We start from the raw sequence: 22,348 nt of genomic DNA, 5'->3' as shown, positions 1-22,348 counted from the left end.
AGCCTGACAAGCTGTAGAGAAGGTTTTGGCCCCTGGGATAGAACAAGCCACAGACGCACTGCCCACTTTGCTGGTGAGGTGATTCCATTCCAAAGCAGACTCTCTCTGGGCCTCAGTTTCTCCATCGAACCAACGGCCAAAGGCCTTGGCCATGGGGCCCACCCAGAGCCACGGAGCCCAGCACTGCACACCCACTGCACACGCACACCCCAGGCCGCACACTTGCTCGGACCCTTGTCCTGGCACTGCCGATCGAGCATGGGATGTGTTTGGTGGACTCATTCGGCGAGCACCTATCTATTGCATCTCTCACAGATGAACAGCGTAATCACTCTGGCTCTCTGGGGGCCACAAGCTCAGAAACATCCTAATGAAAAATAAATGTATTTACAGGGAGACGTCAAAGCCGCCAGGACGAGTCAAAGTAATATGCCTGCGACCAGCACGCGGACTTTTATTTCTTCCCCCTCCACGCTCCAGAGCTGCTCCTGCGGCGTGGAGAGATAAATATTTTAAATAGCGACACTTTGGCAATGCACGGTTATGCAAGACAAGGAATAATTAGAAAATAAATTACTTTTTTTAAACACAGCGTTACAAACATCGGGCGCATCAGATCACTCCTCCCCGCAGTCCAGGGCCGCACAGCTCCAGGGGCCAGCCCAGCAAGGACCTCCTGTCCCCACCACCCCCAGACAGTGACGTCCCCTCCCGCCTGCTTGGGGAGGCTCCCAGAATCAAATTGAAGACCACACTTGGCAGCTTCTAGAAAATCTCAGCGATGGAAAGGCTTCCTCCGGCGTCTCACCAGCAGTGGCGCAGACTAAAAATAGTTTAATCTCCTTGAAAGCAAAAGGAGCAATCAGCAAAACAGACACTCGGGCCTGCATGCTCCCCCCGCCGATCCTCAGCACGCTCTGCCCCCATCTATCCGGGCCTGTCCCCACTGCCAAGCATCATCCATTTCTGACTGACCCCCGGGTGGCACCCTGCGATTCCCCTCTTGCCCGATCTGAGGAAGGCATCTCTGGCCCATCACTCAAGGCTCCTAGTGCCCGCAGCCCCAGACCAAGTTACACATATGGTATGTGTCCTTTAAACCTTGTGACACCCTAGGAGGCAGGATAGGGAGTGCTATCTCTGCTTTACAGATAAGCAAACCGAGGCACAGAGAGGTACAGTCACTTGCCCAAGGCTAGAAATGATGGAGGAGAACAGCCAGCTCTTGCCACTAGCCTGGGCCGGATGCTAACCGAGGAGGGCTTTGGCCTCCGCAGAAAGGAGCCTGGTGGCTTTTAATTAGCACCAAACCTGAGTCTCCAGAGACGGTTCCTGAGAAACAAAAGCTGTCCGGGGCAAGAAGGGGCAAAGGCTGGTGGAGTGCAATGGGAGAGTCTCGCACATTCAGGGGGCACAGGTCTGTCAGAGTGGGTCTGCCACATACATGTGTCTTGCTTACTATGGCCGGAATGACATTGTAATTTCCCCATTTTTACCCACTGGCCTGGGATGAGGTCTGCACACCTGTGTTCTGGCCCCAGCTCTGCCACCAGCTTGCTGTGTGGCTGAAAGCCTGTGCCTGTCTTTTCTGGGCCTCGATTTCTTCAGGGATGGGCCAAGATGATCTGAGGGACCTGAGGACCTGTCAGGAACTCGGCTGCCCTCTAGGCCTGCCCTGAACACTCTCTGCCCCTCCTTACTCAGCCCTACCTCTCCACCTTTGTCCACTGGCCCTTCCTCCTTGCCCACTTGCCCCAAACCAGGAGCATGGACTATTCTGTCCTCCAACCTAGTTTTACAGGAGAAAACTCAAAAACAGGGAGGGGAAGGTCATGTGCCCAAGGCCACCCTGCAGAGGTCAGAAGAGGCAGAGCCAAGGCCAGGACCTGGTGTCCGATCCAGTCCCATGCCCTTCACAATGCTCTTCACAAGCTCCCCAAGAATGCTGCAGTCTCCTCAGAGTTCAGAAGTGCTTTCTGTCCCCTCCCCCCATCCTTCGGAGAATGAAGCCGGGGCATAAAGCGATACATCAGGCTCCGGCGGGTGGTCCAGCTTGCCCAATCTCCCAAAATGCCATCAGGGACGTTGAGACCTCCTTTCATACTAATATCTTTCCTGGTACCCAGCAGCTGCAAAAAATTACTCCATAACCTTGCTCTGAGCTTTTCAAAAATAGCCTGTGGGCCCGCTTCTAGAAGGCGCCGCACTGCCCAGCCCTATCTGTAGGGCTGAAGAAGGTAGCTGCATCTCCCTCAGCCCCTGGGACCCTCTGCCCTGGTTCCCCAGTCCATCCCTCGGCTCCCCTGGTGCACTGGCCAGCTGTGTCCTCACATCCAATCCTTGCCTCCTGCTCCAGCTGTTGGCCCAGGTCTAGTCTCTTGCCTCCAGCCCGGTGCAGCCTTTGCCTCTCCCCCCCCAGCCTTTGGTCCCTAGTCCAGCTCTTGCCACTGTAGCTCCACGTCCCTACGTTGCTGCCTCAACACGCATGGGGCTTGGTTCTGTTACCTGCAGCAGCTCCACATCTTTCGTTGTCTCCGCACGACCCCAAGGGCAGAGACAACCCTCTCTCTCTTACAGGTGAGGAAACTGAGGCTCAGGTCACCTGACTGTGAGGGGCTTCCTTGCGTCTGATCACCCTCGAGGGGCAGGGCCCCACTCACCCAGCCTGAGGAGAAGCTCGATTTTAACAGGTACGAGTGGGGACTGAGGAAGGCGCCACGGGCAGAAGGAACAAGTAGGGGAAGGGGATGGCCCCGGGGAGGCCTGGAGGTGCGGGGCTGAGCTGAAGACAGGGCTCCGAGTCACTCAGAACAGCCGGAGTCTTTGGGAGCTGCTCCAAGGGATGAGCCCTCAGCTACCAGCCAGGCTCAGGGAAATGCCCTGCCCTGCTCATGGGAGCCCTAGGTAGCCCTACCTGAGCACAAAGAAGGTGCTGGAAGCGTGGGGGGGGGGGCACCCAAGGCAGCACTTTACCCTCAGAGCTCTTCCCCACTGCTGACTGTGTAAGCCAGGCCAGCTGGGGCTTCCAACTGCACAGATGGGGCAACTGAGGCTTGGGATGGGGGGCACCTGATCACAGGGAGAGAACCGGGCTGCTTTGGTTCCCCGCTGAGCCCCCTGCCTTTCTGCCTTCTCTTTAAATCCCCTACTCTGTTCCCTGATGCTAACCCAAAGCCAAGCCCTGGGCCTGACGTACTTCCAGGCACAAGGCTGCAGTTCTCAAACTGTGTTCTCTGGAGCCTTGGGCAGGAAGCAGGGCTCATGTGGAGGGTCAGGGGTGGTGAGACGGAGGTCAGGAGGCCCTGCCTGCCTGCCGCCTCCCTCAACCAGAGAACCTCCTGCTTATCCATTCACTGGCCAGGGCCCTGCATGGATTTCACTGGACAAATGGTAAGGGCTCAGTTGCTATAAGAGCATGACAGCAGTGGTGCCTAGTGGACTGAACTTCTATTCTTTCTCAAAACTCCCCGAAACAACAGGGAAGGGCTATTCAAAATGGCAAAAACCCATGAGTCAAAGAAAACACGGAGGAGGTGCCAGAAATAACATTTAGAATCTGGAAGCAGATGGACCATGGTGACGGATGCAGCCGGCCCTGGGAGGCTCACCTGCTCTAGCAGTAGGTTAATGTGGGGGAACCCCAAAGAATAAGTCCTGAAACCCCAAATGGGAGGCTAAAAGAAACTTCCCTGGGAACCTGCAGCCCAGAAGGTCTATTTGGCCAGGTTACCCACAATGAAACCAAAGCCCATGAACAGCCCCCGCCCCCAACCTCAGCCCCCTGTGCCTGGAGCTCTCTCTCACCTCCACATTCAGGGCCCCATTCTCTGGTGTTTTGATGAGGCTCAGAGGCTTGTGAGCCCCACTTCTCAGTTCCTATCACATAATCTCCTGTCTGCTTAAATATGAGTAGACCTCAAACACAGAGGGGAGACAAGCACACAGGAGTCAGAGACCAAAACAAATGAAAAGTACCTGGAGGAAACTGAGCTACATAAGGACAAAGAAGTGTAAAAAAATGCCATAAATCCTGCATGCTAGGGTTGAAGAAATAAGTAAATATATTCTAGAGAATGAGAACCGGGTTTCTCACTGTTGGAGGAGGAAGTCAGCAAAGAGGAAAGGAGGAAGAGACAGATGAGCCTGTTGCACTGGCCTGGAGTCAGGGGTCTGGGGACAGAGCCATGGTTTGGAATATGCATACAGATAGATATGAAATATGCATACAGATAGATAAAGTTACTCATGGATATGTGCGTACATGTGGAGAGCAGACATGCCCGTATTTCCCATTTCCCAGTTTGGATCATGAGAGGGCCTAGAAGCACTATCACCCCGGGAGCCAAGAGCACACTCAGCACACAGATCTTAATTTCTAAATACCCTTTGCCGATAAACGGAACCAGAATTCCTTGGAGAAGTGGGCGATTCTAGGGAAGACACAAGACAGGCATGGAGTATCTTGTGGCAACAGAAAGTAAGAAAGCATTCGAATAACGAGAGGAGTATGTCGAAAGGGCAGACAAACCAACCTAGAAGAGCTTCCAATGGCCAAAGTTGGAATAATCCGAGCAAGAAAATAAATAATGATAAGAGCGAATTATAACCCACAGAGTAAGTATTCATGAGTCGATACAAATATAAATAATTGAATAAATAAGTAAAACAGGGGAGAAAGGACAGTTTTTCCTTACAGAAGAATTCCAATTAATAAATGGAGAAGGAATGAGAGCATAGGAAAGCACCACAGAACACCACAGTAATAACAGCGGCAGGCAAGACCCACCAATGGGTGCTACCACGAACGAATGAACAAAAGTTTGAGAGAATCAAGATACTTGTATAACCTCAAAGCATCTCCCCAGAAATTTATTAATTACAAAGGGAAAATAGCAACTTTGCAGTGGGGGAAGGAAGCAGACCCCACCTTACCCAGATGATCAAAACTAGCATGACCAATCGGACTGACATCATGTCCTCCCCGATACGGTACACTGAGAGGGACACATCATTCCCACGGGGCCCTTCCTAGAAACGCATAACCTCAGTCTACTCACAGGAAAACAGCAAACACGAATTGAGGGATATTAAACAAAATAACTGACGAGTACTTTTTTAAAAAGTGTCAAGTTCAAGAAAGAGACCCCAAAACTGTCACGGATTGCAGGAACCTAAGGAGATATGACAAGGAAATGCAGTGTGGGATCCTGGTATAGAAGAAGACGTTAGGGCAAACACTGGGGAAAGCCAAATACAGTCTTCTCTTTGGTTAGCAGTAATGTACCAACGTCAATTTCTCCTTAGCTTTGGTACTTGTACTACCGTTATGCAAGATGATAATGTTAGAGGAAACTGGGTGAAGCGTTGGGGAATTTCTGTGCTATTTTGTCAACTTCTCCGTAAGTCTAAAATTATCTCAAAATAAAGGAGTTTCTGTGCGTGCGTGTGTGTGTGTGCGCGTGCGCGTTCGAGTAGGCTCTGTGCCCACCGTGGGGCTTGAACTCCATGACCCCTACATCAGGAGTCACATGCTCTACAGACCGAGCCAGCCAGGGGCCCCTAAAGGAGTAGGTTTTTTTTTTTTAAAGCTATAATACTATCATCCCCAGAGAGCTAACAGACATTGAGGTAACAATGAAACAAGAGCTACATGTTATTTTTTAAAAGGACCAAAAAGAGATGTTGGAAATCAAAAACATGGTAACAAAATGTATAACTTGATAGAAAGGTGGGCCCCTGGGTGGCTCAGTTGGTTAAGCATCTGCCTTCAGCTCAAGTTATGATCTCAGGGTCCTGGAATCAAGTTCCACATCGGGCTCTCTGCTCAGCGGGGAGTCTGCTTCTCCCTCTCACTCTCCCTTTGTGCGTGCTCTCTCTCAAATAAATAGATAAAATCTTTACAAAAACTTGATAGAAAGGTTGGAAGATAAAATTAAGAAATCTCCTGATGAAAAAAACAGAGAGATGGAAATTCAGAGAAAAAAAGAAAAAGGTCTGAATTAAAGGTTCTAGAAAGAGAGCAGAGAAAATATTAGGGAGGAAACAAAGAAATTATTCAAGAAAACTTTGCAGAACTGAAGGACTCGAGTATCCAGCTTGAAGGGTCTACTGAGTGGTAAGGAGTGAAAACAAACCCTACTAAGGTATAGCAATGTGGAATTTCTGAACACTGGGCACAGGGAGAAAGTTTCTAGAGATGAAAATCAGGTCATGTACAATGGATTGGGAATCCACATGAACTCTGGATCTCTCCGAAGCAAGTTGAGAAGCTGGAAGGAAGGGAGCACTGCCTCAGGAATGCTGAGGCAAATGGTTTCCACCCTGGACTTGCACGCCCAACGTCAACGTCTGCCAAACGCAGGGGAGAGGGCAAGCTTTCTGAGACATGGAAGTCTCAAAAGTCTGGCTCCCATGTACGTTTCCTCAAGAAGCCAACTGCAAATCTTGTCTACCCAAATGAGGGAGCAAATCAGAAACCAAGGAAGGGGAGTCCACAGGGTCCAGGAATCAGGGATTCCAGCTCACATGACAGGTGAGGGAAATCCCAGGCACTATGCGAGCTGCAGGCTGGGAGAGCGGGCGGTGTTCACAGGAGCAAGTAGGGAGGCTCCAGGTAAGGCTTGCCTGGGCGGTTTACTGGACAGAACCCCGGGGGCATCTGCACGCGTGACAGGAGGTCAGAGAGGAGGGCAGGGAGTTTGGGGCAGCATTAGCAAAGGTTCGCAGAAAATGAAGCAGACACCAGACAGTTGTTAACCTGCAGGAAAAAAATGTAAAAATTGTACCCCGAAGTGTGTACTATGAGTTACAGTTCTGAAGAGCATCTGCCCAAGTGAGGACACTGTCAACCCTGAGTCCTGACCCACCTGCTGCGGGACCCTGTGAGAGGGATGGGAGGTTGAGGGATAGGAGGGTGAGGGATGGGGCTGTGCACGGGAAGAGGGGGAGTACTAAGAGCTAAGTGCTCCTCTCCCCCAGCGCATGTCCATGGATAATGCCTAAAACGGAACAATCACGAAGCAGTGACATAAGTATGTCATTTAGAGATACGGAGCTCTGAGATTAGAAAGTGACAGCCTCTGGGGAGTTGGAAATGGAGAGGAGGGGCTGCTGTGCCCCTCACAAGCATGCCTGGTAAAACGATGGCGTACATCATGTGTGTACAGGATGCTGATTTTAAAACCCTGATTTTAAAAATCCATCTTGAGGTGGGTGCCTTGGTGGCTCAGTGGGTTAAGTGTCTGCCTTCTGCTCAGGTCAAGACCTCGGGGGGCCTGGGATGGAGCCCCGTGTCCAGCTCTGTGCTCAGTGGGGAGTCTGCTTCTCCCTCTGCCTCTCCCTCTGTGATCTCTCTCAGTCTCCCTCAAATAAATAAAATCTTTAAAAAAAAAATCCATCTAGAAAGGTAAGAAAAAGAAAAAAAAAAACATTAAGAAAGGGAGGAAGAGGGGGATGTGGGAGAAGGAAGAAGGGAGAAAGGATAATATAGGCAGAGGAGTCAGGGACAGGAGGCTGACTGCTTTGACTCCAGCCTCTGGCCTGGAGCCAGGGGCCCCCATAGGGCAGAGCGGATATGATGCTCTGTTGACATCACCACCACCTCTGTTTACTCTTCTGGAAAACGAAGGCAGTTCAAGGTTTCAATTCCCTGATCAGCTGAGTACACACGTCTGGCTCCTTAGGCCAAAACACCCGTTTAGTATTGGTGACCCAGGTCTGGGTGACCCCTCACCCCCACTTCTACATTTCCCCAAAGTTGGGGGTAATCAGAAAGCAAGCTGAGGGACAGCAGCCACGTCAGCAGCATGGGCCACTCACTACCTTGCCCCCACCTCTGTTTCAACCTGTGCCGGGGTGAGTCACCCCGACTCACAGGCAGCCGCGCTTGTGGAGGGCTGCGAAGGGAAGAGACTGCCTGCGAAGTGGGGCTAGGTGAGCTACACGTGTCTGTGCAAATTCTCACCCCCTCCCCGCAATCCCCAACTCATCATGTAATTGTCTGGCAAATGTGAAATCCTGCAACGGGGGGGAGGGGCAGTCCCAGGGAGGGAGGGAGGGCAGGTGTGAGACCTGCACAGAAGAGCTGCACACGAAGTTCAAGCTCAGATGAGAGTTGGGCTCAGCTGGAGGCAATCCAGAGCCCTCAGAGAACAGAGAACAGAGAACGAGACGTTGGACGCAGACCCCCTGGTCTGTGTCTCAAGAGGGAAGACTGAAAGCCAGGCGAGTACCATGGGAGAGACCCCTCCATCACCCAGGCCCTGTTCTACCCAGGAACCTTCATGCCCCTATGTGCCTCACTGTGCCTCACTGCAAAAGGAGCCCCGAGGCCCCCAGGAGGCAGACAGTGGGTCACCCAGCCCCATGGATGGACACGACCTTTTCCAGCTCTGCCAAGGGTTTCCAAGGAGGTTCTGTGGGCATATATGCTGCTGGTGAGACTCGTGCAGGTGGCAGAAGCCTGCCTCCTTGGGCAGCAGAGGGGCACGTGCCCTACCCTGGGAGCCAGTTCGAGGTGAGAGGCAAAGGCCGAGTCTGATGGCCCAGTCCAATGAGAGAGCTCCCTGGCCTCCCGGGAGCCCCAGTCTGCTGGGGGCTACAGCCAGCGCCCTCACAGAGCTACGGTCGGAAGGGGAGACAGCGTACAAGCCCTGGAGGTCCTAGTCTGAGCTGGGGGGCTGCCAGACCCTCCTTGATGTGGAGCAGTGAGTTTTCAGGGCCAGTCTCCTGCTCCCCCCTCCCCAGAAGGCTCCAGACCTCCGTTCCCCCTGAGCAGCTCCTGCACCACTTAGCAACGGAGACAATTTACATAATGCATCGAGTGTGAGAGCAATAATGGCTGGGGAAGCAGGGTGCCCGTTAGTGGCTCCTTGGGAGAGAAAATACCTGTTCTCACACCACCACCTCCCCCATCACGGACCAGCCGTGACACTGCTGGGAAGCAGGTGCCTTTAAGTACTCAGTGCTGCCAAGAGGGGCCCTGGAAGGGCGGCGCCGGCCCTGGAATCAGAGCAACCTCGGGATAGAGATGCACGCGAGAGGAAATTTCCAAAGCACCGAGTTTTGAACATAAATCCACCCAGCCGTGCTCTGGAGCCTGCACCCCTGCTGGGCCCGGGCCCTGGTTCCGGAGCCTTCCCAGAGGAGGCACTCCAGCAGGCGGGAAGCTGTAGCCCGAGGCCAGGGAGCTAGGCTGCAGCTGCCCAGGAGGCGGTCACGTTCAAACACAAAGGCAGCGATGGAAGGGGGAGAATACATAAAAATTACTGGCATGGTAATTGCTTTTTATATAAATGTTCTTTTTAAAAGTTTTCCCCAGTGTGAAAGTCCCTCTTTAAAAAGAATAAATTCACTGCACACCAATTTATTCCGCGCCTGTAGATGGAGCATAATGACGGCTCCTCCGTCAACACCTGATCAAGAGGCAAGCGGCTGCCACTTGACCCAGCTTCCGGGTCTCCCTGCGCAAAGACGATGCAGGCAGCAGCAGGGGCCGGGGGTCTGTGGGGCAGCGGGAGAGTGGGGAGCTGGCTTCCAGGAGACTCTGGGCCTCAGAGCCAAGCCCCACAAGCCCCGTTAGTGCGTCAGATGCTGCACTTGAACGGGGGATTCAGAACAGGGCAGCCACCGTCACACACGGGGGAGCTACATGGGGCTGGGGGAGCTGGGGTGCATGGGAGGACGGCAGAGGGGAGGTGTTCAGGAGGCTTCTGGGGGGAGCAGGCCCCAGGCCGTACGCAGGAATCCAGCCGGAGAGGTCTGTCCTGGGCTGCAGGAAGCCCTAGCTCTCTGCTCTAAGCCCTCAAACTGTTCGGCCACCTCCAGAAAGGAACACTTCAGCCCAGGGCGGGAAGGGCTACTCGGCCTCACCGCGATGCCCAAGACCTGGAAAGGAGGCTCCTGCCCACGCCCCTTCACAGCCACCGCTCCCTCCCCTGTGAAATGGGAACAGTGTCTCCGTGGCCTGGGGACAACGAGGACTGCCCTGCACAAGGCCTGTGCTCTCCAGAGAGGGGTCACTTGGTTCACAGCCGCCCCGGGGTGCAGACACACGGGGCTGTGAGGACACAGAGCCACAGACGGCTGGCACCCTGTCCCCCTGCAGGGCTGCTGGGCGCAGGGGCAGGCACAGTAACTGGGGGGGACATTTACCATGCACGGGAACATGGTGTGTGTGTGCGTGAATGTGAGCTCCTCACCCACAACTGAGATTTCTCAGCTTCACTAATGAACCAGTTAAGTAGTTCTCACCTGCTCGGGTGACACGAGCTCCTGGCATCTGTCTCCTCGTCGTCCCACCGCTCACACCTCCACACAGAGCTCAGCCACAAACACGCGTGCGTGTACACACTTGCCTGGCCACGCCCCCCACGAAGCACCCACGCTCCCCAAGCCCCTGCGCACACATGGTCACGCCCCCACACGCAGCACGCACGCAGATTTGCGGGTCCTCTCCCAGGCGCACACAGTCCCATTCCCGCACACGGCATCACGCTCCTGTCCTCTCTCTCCCACGTGTGGTCAGTGGCACTCTACTTACATGAGTCTCCGCAGGCCAGAGAGGCGTCTCCCAGTGAGTCGGGGACCAAGAATCACAGTGAGCGGGGGCTGCTCGCCTTCTGGGTCTGACTGCCTGTGTTCAGGTGGACTCCGGGGAGGCCTGGGCATGACCCTGCCTTCTGGTCACAATCTCCCTACCCCACAGGATGCCCGCCCAAGGCTCCTGGCAGCTCCTGCCTTCTGTGGGTACCCAACGGATGCAAAAGCGGCAGGGAGTGGGGAGCGCTGGACACTACTGGCCTCAGCCCTGACATGGAGGGCTTCCTGGGGGAGGGAGCTGTGGGCTGGGTTTAAAACTGGGGTGAGGCCTGGAGGGGACGGGGGTGAGTGAGGAGAATGGCAAGGGGACTAGGGAGAGAAGCTGGGATGTCTAGTGGAGATGGAAGTTGAGGGGGGCACAGGGATGGCTGGGAGGTCCAACAGCTCCCCGCTCCCCCCGCACAGGCCACATATGTTGGCCAGGCCTTCAAGTCACTCTGGCAACAGCCCAGTCTCCCCTGTCCCAGCCTGACATCTGGATGCCAACACACCTTGCAGCGGGCTCTTCTCTTGGGCCCTTCTTCATGGCCCCCGCACCCTCCGTTTCCTCACAAAGAGCAATCAGGGACCCTAGATGTGGGGCCAAGCCCGGAAGGTCCCATGCGAGCTACCTCTTCCAGGGCAACCGGCACTGAAGCTCTAGCTTGATGCACTAGATCCGTACCCCCATGTGGGGCTGCTGGTCCCCATGGTCCTGTGGGACAGTCAGAGCCCCGGTCTCCCCCTTCTCACTCCTCACATGCCTGCCACTTTGCTTATCTAGCCACTGAACAGTTACTAGCTAAGCACCTACTGCTGGCCAGCCTCGGGGGCACATACAGGCACGTGTGCACGCCACAGGCGTGCGTGTGTATGTGTCCCCTGTGTGTGTACAGCCTGCTTCTCCACCCAGACTCTGCGACCCCTCAGTTGGGGCCCAGCCCCCAACCCACACCCTTAGGCCAGGACACTCTAGCCTTGGGGTTTCCTGATTCATGGGAACCCGAGGATGGACAAGGAGTGGGCTCAGGAGTCTGTCCCGGATCCCCTGCCCCGACCCCACACACTCATAAGCAGCCAGCCAGCTGCCCTGCAGAGCCACCCAGGGCTGGGAGACGAGTATGTGAAAGACGGGAGGTTTGGGGCTCTGTAACCTTCTCCAAACTCTAGGTCTCTGCTCAAAGGAGAGGAGAGCCGTGCTCAGAGAAGGTGGAGGCAGGCCAGGCTGAGCCTCCGTCTCCTGCCTGCTCGTGGTAAATGCTGCTCAGGCTGCCCCTGGGGCCGGCTGTGGTTTGTCAGAACCAATTACTTCTCTGCCTCTGCCAAATGCTTGGGGCTCCACAAATCTCAGGCAAGTGTCCCCGTGGCTGCCACCGATCCAGCAATGGATGGGGGTGGAGGAGTGGGGAAGAATGCAGATCGGGTCAGCCATACCCGGGGGCCCAGCATGGAAACCCGTTCTGCCCTCTACCCTCATCCGCCTTCTCCCACCCTTGATCATCCAGACTGGCCCCTGGCTCTGGACATGCAGCCCCACTACTCTCCAGAGACAGATGGAGAGGCCAGCAGGGAGGGGTGCAGACCCCGGTGTCTTCTCAACAATCTGCAAATACTGGGCCCCCATCGGAGCTGACCCCCAGCTGTCCTGCTACGAGGCCAGCCTCTCTGGGGCCCCAGGGGAGAGCCACGGTGTTCATCAGAACAGTCTTGCTGTGTGTGGGGGGAGGAGTGGGGGTGTCTTGCGTTAGGAAAGCTCGACAGACAAACATCTTAGACTCTCAAAATGGAAGGATCGAGGGGCATCCACTTTAGGGAAGGAGTGTGCAGCAAAGCCATGGGTTCTCAACCCAAACTTCCGGAGAGAGGCACTCTGTCTGCCTGGTGAGGCATGACCATGCCTCTGAGATTGTCTCTTCTTTAAACTGAGGGACCCCACACCTGGCTGGCTCAGTTGGAGGAGCCTGCAACCTTTGATCTTGGGGTCGTGGATTCGAGCCCCATGTTGGGTGTAGAGATTACTTAAAACTTAAATAAACTTAAAAAACAAAACAAAAACATAAACAGAGGGACCCCAGTCACAGAACCTTCCAGAGATCCCTGGAGTTGCCACCCTCAAGAACCCGTGATCCTCAGCCTTGGCCTCGGCCACACCATTTTCTGACCCACTAACTCATCCCCCGTGCCAGTACCTGGGGCCGGCCCGCAGATTGGTGGTTTCCTACCACTTCTATTCTACTGCCAGCCAAGCTCCATGCCCGATCCACCAGGCCTGGAGACACCTGCCAACTGGCTGGCTGATTTGAGAAACAGACTCACAGGCCTCTTCTGGGGTGTAGGGTCCCTCTCCTTCACCACTGCCCACCTCCTCCCTCGCTAGAGGTGCCTCTGCAGCTGGCCCCTGGGTTCCTGGCTCGAGAAGCCGCCCACCCATCCCTGGGCTGCAGGCCCTGCTTCCTCAAGTCCTGCTGGCTTTTGTGCCTCTTGCTGTAAGGTTTCCAAAAGATGCCGTGGTCAGCCAGTGTTAGAGACTGAATATCTGTGTTGCCCCCAAATTTGCTTGTTGAAACCTAATCCCAACAGGATGGTATTTGGAGGTGGGCTCACTCTATGGGAGGTGATTAAGTTGTGAGGGCAGCGCCCCTGGCGAAGGGGATCGGTGTCCTTATTAAGGACCCCAGAGAGATCCTTCCCCTTCTACCACTTGAGGAAAGCAAAAAAACAGCGGTCTATGAGCCACGCAGTGGGCCTTCTCCAGACACCAAATCCGCTGACAGCTTGATGTTGGACTTCCCAGCCTCCAGAACCATTAGAAAGAATTCTGTTGATGATAAGCCACCCAGTCTACGGTATTCTGTTATAGCAGCTGGGACGGACTCAGACGGCAGGGACGAGAAAACTGATTTCCAAATTCCTGGGCTGAGACAAGCAAACGGGACACCATGGGCATCTGAATTTCCTGAAACTGTGACCAATTCCTGGAAGGACAAGCAACTGATAGTGGGGGAGGGAGCACAAAGGCACCCCCACATTTATAGGGCTCTGTCCGTAGCCTTTCCTTGCCCCTGGTCCCTTGAGATCCTCTCGTATCCCAGGAGGACAGAGGTGCTCGGGTCCCCATGTCATGAATGGGGGAGGCAAGACTTAGAGGGGCAGGACAACAAGCTCCAGGTCCCTCAGTGTGGGAAGGCCCAGCCCTGCCCTTCCTGCCCCCTCCACTCTTTCCACCACCAGCCACCGTGGAAATGCTGCCTGTGGCACAGGTTCTAGGTTCAAGTTCCAGTTCTGCCACTTACCAGCTGTGGGACCTCAGGCAGGTCTCACCTTAGGAAGGCACAACTCTTTTCTCCTGCTCTGAGCCGGTCCCTGTCCTCTGGCACTGACCTCAGCCGCGGCCCTGCGGTGGTCCCTCTCCCATGCCTGTACCACCAGCCACAGGTCTGCTGATCGCACCCAGAGTGGCCTCTCCCACAGACCTGGCCCCTCCACACCACAACCCCCACAGGCACCTGGGTCGCAGGCTCACTGAGGCTGTGCCAGAGCTCCAGAAGCCTGTCCTAGCAGGGCTCCCTGCTCCAGCCTCCCCCTGCAAGACTCCAGAGCGAGGGGCTCCGAATTGGCCATGGAGGCAACTACCCACTCATGCTCCTCTGGGGACTTCCCTGTCACGGCACCCCCCACCTGCTGTGAGGCTGTTCTGACCTCACTCTCTGGGGAGTAGGAAGAGTAGAGGCCTGGAAGAGGACAGGGGCCGAGAAGGGCACAGGTACTGGCCCGGTACTGGAGGAGCCCTTGGGGTGGGGGAGGCGCCAGTAGCCGGGGCCTGGAAGGCACAGCCAACACAAGCCAGGGCTCCCGGGCAGAGTGTCTGAGGGCAGCCATCCCCCCCACGGACCTCCCCCACTCCGTCTCTGGTGGGAGGGTATGTGGAAGGGGTGCAGCAGACGAAGCCAGTCAGCTGGCCTGCAGGCAGGAGCTCCTGCCACTGATGAAATGGCTTTTGAAAAGCTTCAAAAATGGAATTTTCTCCTGTAGGCGACAACAGAGAGTGTGGGGAGGGGGCGAGCAGGACACACAGTCTCCCTGTCTCCCAGTCTCTTGTCTCCCCACACCGTGCTCAGGAGACAGCATTCCCAGACCTCTGGTGGGGGAGGGGCAGAAGAGGCCACCCCCAGGGCAGGCCTGGGAAGGAAAGAAGTGGGGAGCAGGCTGGGCTGGGGGGACGGAGAGGGGGTCCAGGCCGGCTTCGGCCAGCCTTCTGTGCGTCTGCCTCTGTGTATCTAATTATGCTCAAGTGGCGGCCTCACCACGTTTCAGACGCCCTCCCAGAAGCCCCTCCTCAGCCCCATGCATCCCCGCTGGGTGCCGAGCAAGAGGACCATATGGAGGGAATAATAAGACAATTAACTTTCCATTAAAGAATAATATATGTGGGTTTTTAGGGAGGCGAGCGGCAGCAATCCCTACCCAGCGGCATATTTCACACCCACACCCCCACCACCTCCACCCTGACGCACCCCACACCCTGAACATCTTCACCAGGAGAAAGGAGGGCGCTGCTGGGTCTCACTGGGAGGCGGCTGGAGGAGGGGTGGGGGCTTCAGGAGGAGCAAGAGCAGAGCCCCTAGGCCTAAGGTTCTGAGGCTTCCCGGAACCTTGGGGAGGGGCTTTGATGGGCCTGGTTGGGGCTCCCTCAGCACCCCTCACCTGACCATGAGCACATCACCTGGGACAGCTGTGCTGGTCCCCAAGGGGAGGTGGTCTGCCTGGCCAGGGAGCTTCAGGCCTGCTTCTTAGGGCACATGTGAACCAAAGTGCTCTGAGAGAAGGACCAGCTGTGAGGTCTGGGGGTCACAGCCATTTGAATTCCCCTTTCCTGGCCCTCCAAAGGGCTGTTCTGTTCCCTAGTACCTCCCCCTAGCCCAGCTTCCTTCCTCCTCTTCTGCCCCAGGCTCTCTAGGGTTCTGAGCTTCCCTGGCACTCTTGGACACTGCTAACCCCACCTGAATGCCCAGATGCCCAGAAAGGACCCTCCCCAGATGGGGGCCAACCACAGCCTTGGCCGGCACCCCTGAGCCAGCATTAGAGTATGCATGAGTTTTGGGAATGAGTGGTTCCAGCCAGGGGGGAGGGTTGGAGGGACGGTGGGAGGCCTGTCTCGAAGGCATGTATGAAGAGGTCCTGTCTCTGCTTCCCCGGCCCCTTAGGAAAGGGGCCCTTGATGTGGCCAGACATTGGTCCTTGCCAGGAGCCAGCTCCAGATGTGACACTCCACAAATATTAATTACACATTCCCAGGGAGCACTAAGCAGACGGGGTACAGGGATGGCCAGGGGCAGACAAGATGGGCTGGGACTGTGGCACCATCCCTGGTTCAGAAATGCCATTCCCGGCTACCCAGAGCAGTGAGGACACACGGACGCCATCGGTCTGAATCACCATGCCTGTCCAGAGAAGCGCAGCAGTGGGGAGGGGAGGAGGAGATTTAGGGGTAGGGAACTCCGAGTCCTAGGGTCCTATTCTCCTGTTCTCCGTGGACGCAGCTCAGCAGCTGAGGGGAGGGGCTGCCTCAGGGTAGCTCCTCCAGGTAGGCCCCAGGACTGCACCTCTGGCTTGGTACTTCTCCCCACCCCCACTACCACATAAGACTGCTGGTCAGGGCTCCAGGATGGGACTGGCTAGTGGAGACTGTCACTTAGGACCTAGGTTTTCCCGTTTGTCTGTCAGGACCACAGGAGTAAGCAGCAGCATGCAGCTGGGCTAAGGCCAGCATGGAAGTGAGGCAGCCGGGGTTGTTGACAGGGCTCTAAGCCATTTCTGCCCCAATCAGAAGGCGGGGTAGGAGGGGTTGATGTGGACTGAGAAAGGTTCCCATAGGCCCAGGCTTGGCTTGACACTTTCCAGAGAGTGGCCTGTCGATCCCAGACATGGTCATCCTGGATCTCTGTTCCCAGCCCAGCTTTGGCCAGGAAGCCCTCCCTCACCCCAGACAGAGGATCTTCTTACTTCCTTTTTTAGAGAGCCTCCAAGGAAGGTTCTCACCCAGGTCAGGAGCCCATCTCAGGACGGAGCGTCTGATGAGCCACTGGTTCTTCCTCCTTTCTGACTATGATCTCTCCTGCTTTGCTTTCCCACAGGGTCCCCAGAGTTGTTCCCCTTCTACACTGGACACCCAGTTACAAGTGAGTAGGTTCCTGGCTGTACCTGTCAGAGTGACCTGGGCTTCAGAATGGGGAGACTGGCCATTTCCACATCCTCCCCTGTGTGCCCCCAGGCACCTGATGAATTATTCATCCTGATCAGCCTCATTATGTAAATGAGCTCAGAGCCCAAGCATATGCTCTCTGCTCTTCCCCCGCCCTACCCAGGATGGGGACAATATGGTGCTGATGGGGGAGGGCAGAGAAGGAGCTTAGGAGACCTTGATCAGCTTCCAGGGGTTCTGGAGAGGGCAGACTACAGTAGAGTCCACACTTTTGTGCCCTGTTCACATCAGGAGTAGGCCAGGGCTTGGAGGGAGGTGGGGCTGGGTACCCAGGAGGGGCCTGGCTCAGGAGTGTCTGGCTAAGCATGGGGGTGGGGATGGCATGTGAACACCAGGCCACAGCAGGAGCACCCACTATGTGCTGGCCCTGGGCTTAGATGAGGCACATGGTGGGATCTTTGCAGACAGCCCACACACACCACCTTGGTGTGCTATGGTTCCTAACCTGTAAGTGGGCCCCAGTCTGCACCCAGCCATGCCCCCATGTGGTTGTGGTCGGGAGGAGGAAAGTGCCAAGGCAGGAAAACGCTCCCACATGCCACTGTCTGCAGTTTCTGGACTCCTGCAGCTGCCAGCTTCTGTGGCGCCCAGCTTCTGGGAGTGGGGTGATCTCCAGGACTGGGGTAGGGGCAGAGGGCAGTCATGCAGGAGAGGGAGGCCAAGGGGGCCCAGATGCCAGGACACCCCAACTGCAGGGTGTTTGGGGGTAGCACAGAATCAGCTCAGGGAGGCCTGGGGAGGCCACTGGGGGCTGAGGCTGTCAGCTTGGCCGAGCTGGTGCCAGGATCCTGGGAGCGTCTGCAGTTGGGTCAGGGCTCTGCTGTGAGCGTCTTCCTGACGCGTCAGAGCTGGGCGGGGGCTGGCCACATGCTCCCTCTCATATGCCTCTGAAGGAGAACCATGGTGACTCAGGTCTGGGGTGGCTGGTAGGGGGCGGGGAGGTTGGCTCCCCCCTGCTCCGTGGGATTGTTCTTTTCCCCTGGGATTCTTCACCTGCTTTCCTGCCGCCCACCTCACCAGAGTGCCCGGCACCAAGAAGCAGCCCCAGAGCTGTCAGCGGAAAGTAAGAGGCTGAGGAAGCAGGTGAGAAAAAACTGGAGCAGGACAGTGATCCGCTGGAGAGCTGGCAGCCGTCGGCTGGCGGAGGGATGCCAGGAGGAGCCGGCCGGGAACGCCAGGTCAGCACTTCTCTGCCTGCGGCCAGGCTGGCCACAGCCGCACCAAGCATGGCCCCTGCTCCAGCGCAGCTCCCCACTTCCCCAGGCTCATCCTGCCCAACCTTCCAAGAGGTGCAGCCAGAGAGGAGCAGCACCCAGAACAGGAGTCTGGAGCCCTGGCCCAAGCCTCAGGGCTGCCGCAGCCAGCGGCGTACCTCTGGTTATGGCTGGCCGGGTGGGGGTGGGGGAAGACGTGCTCACTGATGAAAGGGTCTGGAATCACTTACCTCCCATCAGAAAGGAAGGGGCCAACACGTCCTCGGAGTGAAAATGATCAGTGAGGGAAAGTCAAATTTCTAGAAAAGGGGGTGTATCTGTGTCAGCCCATCCACTGTTATTCTCATCACCTCACCCTCCAGCCAGACCTCCCAGTCACGCCACAGACCAAGAGTGAGGATCAGAGAGGGTCGGGGACTCGCCCAGCAGCACACAGTGGGGATGCGGAGCTGGGCTTCCATCTCTGGTTCTCACCAGCCGGAGAGCTCAATGGTTCAGACAGAACCAAATCTCATGCATGAAACGTGTGCATTACCTCCTCCCTGGCAAACTTTCGGGGTCTGAGTTGCCCATGACTATACAATAAACATGTCCTCAGGATGAGAATTCAAAGCATGGAAGATTCGTGACAGGAGGCGCGTAGTTAGCTACTTCTGTGGGGTACACCTTATGTTCCAACACGAAACTTGGAAAGGCCCACGACGCACATTCCAGGGTACTATCGCTTCTTCATTAACCTACATGGCTACACTTGGCAGTGCCCACTTAGAACCCAGTCAGTGCCGGGTGCAATTCCTGAGCATAAATTGACTTCTGTTCCGGAACAGCTTTTCCTACAGAGCCTTCTCTGGAAAGCTCTGCTGGCCTCCAAGTACGGCTGAGTCACTGAGAGTTCACGGGAAGAGTGGGATGAGGGTTACTGCAATTCAAGCCCGGCAATTAGGGCAGGGAGGTTCAGAGAGACTGGGCCACTAGGGGGAGGATACCCAGCAAGCTGGAGGGTTGAGACCTCCAGACTCGGATTCCCTCTCCCTGTTGTGCTACCACCTCGTTAACCAGCGCTGATCAGCCGCATCGGTGCCAGAGGGACGGCCCCATCCTCAGCCAGCGGCAACGCACTCACTGCCAGCCCCATTTCCTGGGTACCTGCCCTAAGCTAAGCAGGGGGAGAAGACCAAGGCTAAAACCCCACGGTAGCTTCCCCATAGAGGTTACACCTGCTGATCCCAGGCCCGACCAGGAGGGACGTCGCGAACAGTGTCCAGACCTGGCCTCTTGGCCGAACCACTTACAGAAACTGTTTACTCTGCTGTTCTTGGGACAGCCATCGGCAGGAGAACCTGTTACCCCCCTGCTTGGTTCTGGTTGGGCATCCTGGCCCAAGCCTCCAGCAGGAGCTCCTCAAAGTCCCCACAGGTCCCTGGGAGTCCCACCCAAGCACTCCAAGAGCTCAGCTCTCCGAGCCTCTGCATTTCCACATAAAGAGCGACGGCTCAGGAACCTGACAGCGACACATTTTGCAGCCTTCTGGGGGTGACGGATGGCCTGCTCTTCACATCACTATTTCAAACATTAACATAATCTCCGAGGATGAATGTGGTCGCCAGCGCCTAATCAATCACCCCTCCTGCCCTGATCCCTCAACTCGCCAAGCACAGGCTTTCAACCCCTGCTGCAGCGCCCGGCGCGGCGGTACTGTACTCCACTATTGTCGGCCTGGCTGCCCCACTCATCGCATCGACGGTCCCTCAGCCTCTGTGCACACCCTCCAGGGCCTGCGTGTCCCCTCCCGCTTCCTCAAACACAGACCTCACCCACTTAAAACCTGAAAGCCTGGGGTGCCCGAGTGGTTCAGTCAGTTAGGCATCCGACACTTGCTTTCGGCTCAGGCCATGATCTCGGGGTCGTGGGATCGAGCCCCGCGTCTGGCTCCGCACTCAATGGAGAGTCTGCTTGTCCCCCCCCTCTGCTCCTCCCCCCCGCTTGCCTTCTCTCTCTCTTTCTCAAATAAATAAATATTTTTTTTTTTAAACCTGAAAGCCCAACACCCCAACATCAGAGCTCACTGGACAGTGCTCAGTACCAGAAAGAGCAGGCCAAAGCCTGGAGGAGTGGCTGTTTTTCGAGTCATTTCCCCACCGGCCCCGATGGGCCCAGTTGTGTCCCCCCACGCCTAACCTCACTCCTTATTTCTGAAGCCCTTCCCCCATTCCCACTCAGAAGAGGGTCCCTGAACAGAAAAGCCAAGGGCACCAGGCTTACCTCGCGGAGCTGCTGGACGCCCCCGAAGATCCGCATCACGCCATCGATCTCCTGCTCCAGGCGCCGGGCCCAGTGCTGCATCCTGTGTGCAGAGAGGAGACAGGTGTCAGGAGGGCCCCCCGCCCCAGTGCTGGGACAGCCCAGCGCGGAGTGACCTGGGGCGTGACCATTAGCAGCCACTCCTTCAGAGCCCGATTTCACTGGTGAAGAAACAGAGGCTCGGAACCGGAGTAAGCCCGTGAGTCTCTTTGAAGCGCAGACCTGGCGGCCCAGGCTCTGCTCACGTACTGCTGGGCAGCCAGGAAGGACAGCGGATTGTAGTTGAAATGCACCGAGGGAGGCCGGCAGCTCCAAGAAGCCTGCAGGGAGACTATTTTCCACCGTGAAGAGCCAGCCCTTGATGTTGCTGCTCTGAACATGGGGACTCTGGACACCAGGGAAGAGGGGAACGTGAGTGAGCCACGTGGGGGCTGCTGGATCTCAGAGCCTCCTGTCCCCAAGGCTGGGTGAGGCCTGAGGAAGCGGAAGGAACGTGAGTCACTGCCGTCGCCACTGTCATCGTGTAGCTGGCGGCAGGTTCCTGCCCCTGTGGGCCTCATCTGAGAAGTGGACCTGGAAAGCTTCCGGTGCAGGTGGCCCTTCCCTGCCAGCACTCAGATGCCACCTGAAGCTCATGGCTGCATGCCCTGCGTCAACTGCCCACCTGCAGGTCCAGCTCAGACCATCCCGCGCCTTTCTGAGGTCTGGCAAGCCCCGTGAGTCCATCACCCATGCCACCAGCCTACGCAGGTCTCCTTCACACTGGTGTTCCTCTGAACCCACTCTGACCCATCTGTGTCTCAGTCTTCTCCAGAAAGTGTGGATTGTTTGGGGCCGCCTCATAGGGTATGAGAAGGACACATGAGGACAGGCGGTCAAGGGTGTTGCTCCGGAATAGTTGTGAGTGGACAGGAGGGACAGGTGGCCTCAGAACCCAGTATTGTCAGCCCACACCCACGAACTGGAATGGCATCTGCGGAGAGGTTCGGTCCCCGTTCTAATCTGTGACCCTTCCTTCAGGCAGTGCCGGATCAGGTGAGCAAAACCATACCAGTCCTTGCCAAGGGCCTGCCAGGGAGATGTTCTCCACACTTCCAAAGGGGTTCGCTGCTGCGACCAAGGGCCACTGTCCTAACGCATCTGAAGAAGCACCTCAACTTCCTCATCGCACCACACGCAGAACAAGGCCATTCCAGGGAGGGCTCATAGGAGAGTTACCACAAAGACTGAAATACACCACGGGTTAAGCACAGCCCATAGGGCAAGGGAGGGGTGGGGTGATGCCCGCCCCCCACCCCCAGTCTCTGGAGGAGTACCCCAGAAACCATAGGATCCAGGAGATGGCATCTGGCTCTAACACCTCCCCCACCTTCCCCAGTGCCACTCAGGGCCAGGACTCTGCTCGCTCCCTGGGTGAGAAGAGCTCGAGCCTCCACCCCAGCCCTCTGCCCCACATCCATCCTCAGGCCTGTGGCTGGGGGGCTGGGTCTGTGCCATTGTGTGTGCCCGGGTCGGTTGGCATGGGAACTTGGAGCAGGAGGCGGGCGGATCACTAATTGCAATTTGCCAAGCTGAATGTCAGGACCGTGATGGGAAAAAAAATCAACATCAAAAGAAATAGGTATTAACTTCAGCTTGCTGCTGGCTGAGCCACAGCCTGATGCCCACCTCCAGTCCCCACCACAGGCAAAAAGCTAACCCCACGCCCAGGAGGAGGCCAGGCTGCAGACCAGGCTACAAAGGGCAATCAGGCCTCCGCTGCTAGCCAGGGGAGGGCAAAGCCCAGCAGAGAATGGAAAGCCTGCTTGGCCCCTGCTCCCATGTACCAGGTGCTGATCGCTTGGCCGTGGCTGTGGGTGGACAGCGGGGCAGGTGGCTGTTTTGTGTTCCTGAGACGGAGCCCAGGGGGGCTAATGTTGAGGTGGGTTGCTGTGTCCAGCTAGGTACAAAAATGGTTGCGGTCAAGGAGCTGATCTCCAAAGGGAACCATTAA

At 56.4% G+C, this 22,348-nt stretch overlaps 1 protein-coding gene across 1 annotated transcript in view; it reads right to left on the bottom strand.

Moving 5' to 3' along the window:
• CACNA2D2 (calcium voltage-gated channel auxiliary subunit alpha2delta 2) overlaps positions 1-20,397 on the bottom strand; it is a 113,993-nt gene extending 93,596 nt beyond the window's left edge. The window contains exon 1 of the mRNA XM_040628757.1: positions 20,317-20,397. Coding sequence (XP_040484691.1) covers positions 20,317-20,397 — 81 coding nt within the window. The remainder of the gene's footprint in view (positions 1-20,316) is intronic.
• Between the last annotated feature and the right edge of the window lie 1,951 nt (positions 20,398-22,348).

This window comes from Ursus maritimus, unplaced genomic scaffold (genome assembly GCF_017311325.1).
Source record: "Ursus maritimus isolate PB19 unplaced genomic scaffold, ASM1731132v1 scaffold_14, whole genome shotgun sequence".
NCBI lineage: Eukaryota > Metazoa > Chordata > Mammalia > Carnivora > Ursidae > Ursus > Ursus maritimus.
Note: the sequence above shows the minus strand (reverse complement) of the source record. Positions and strands in the feature narration are given on the sequence as shown.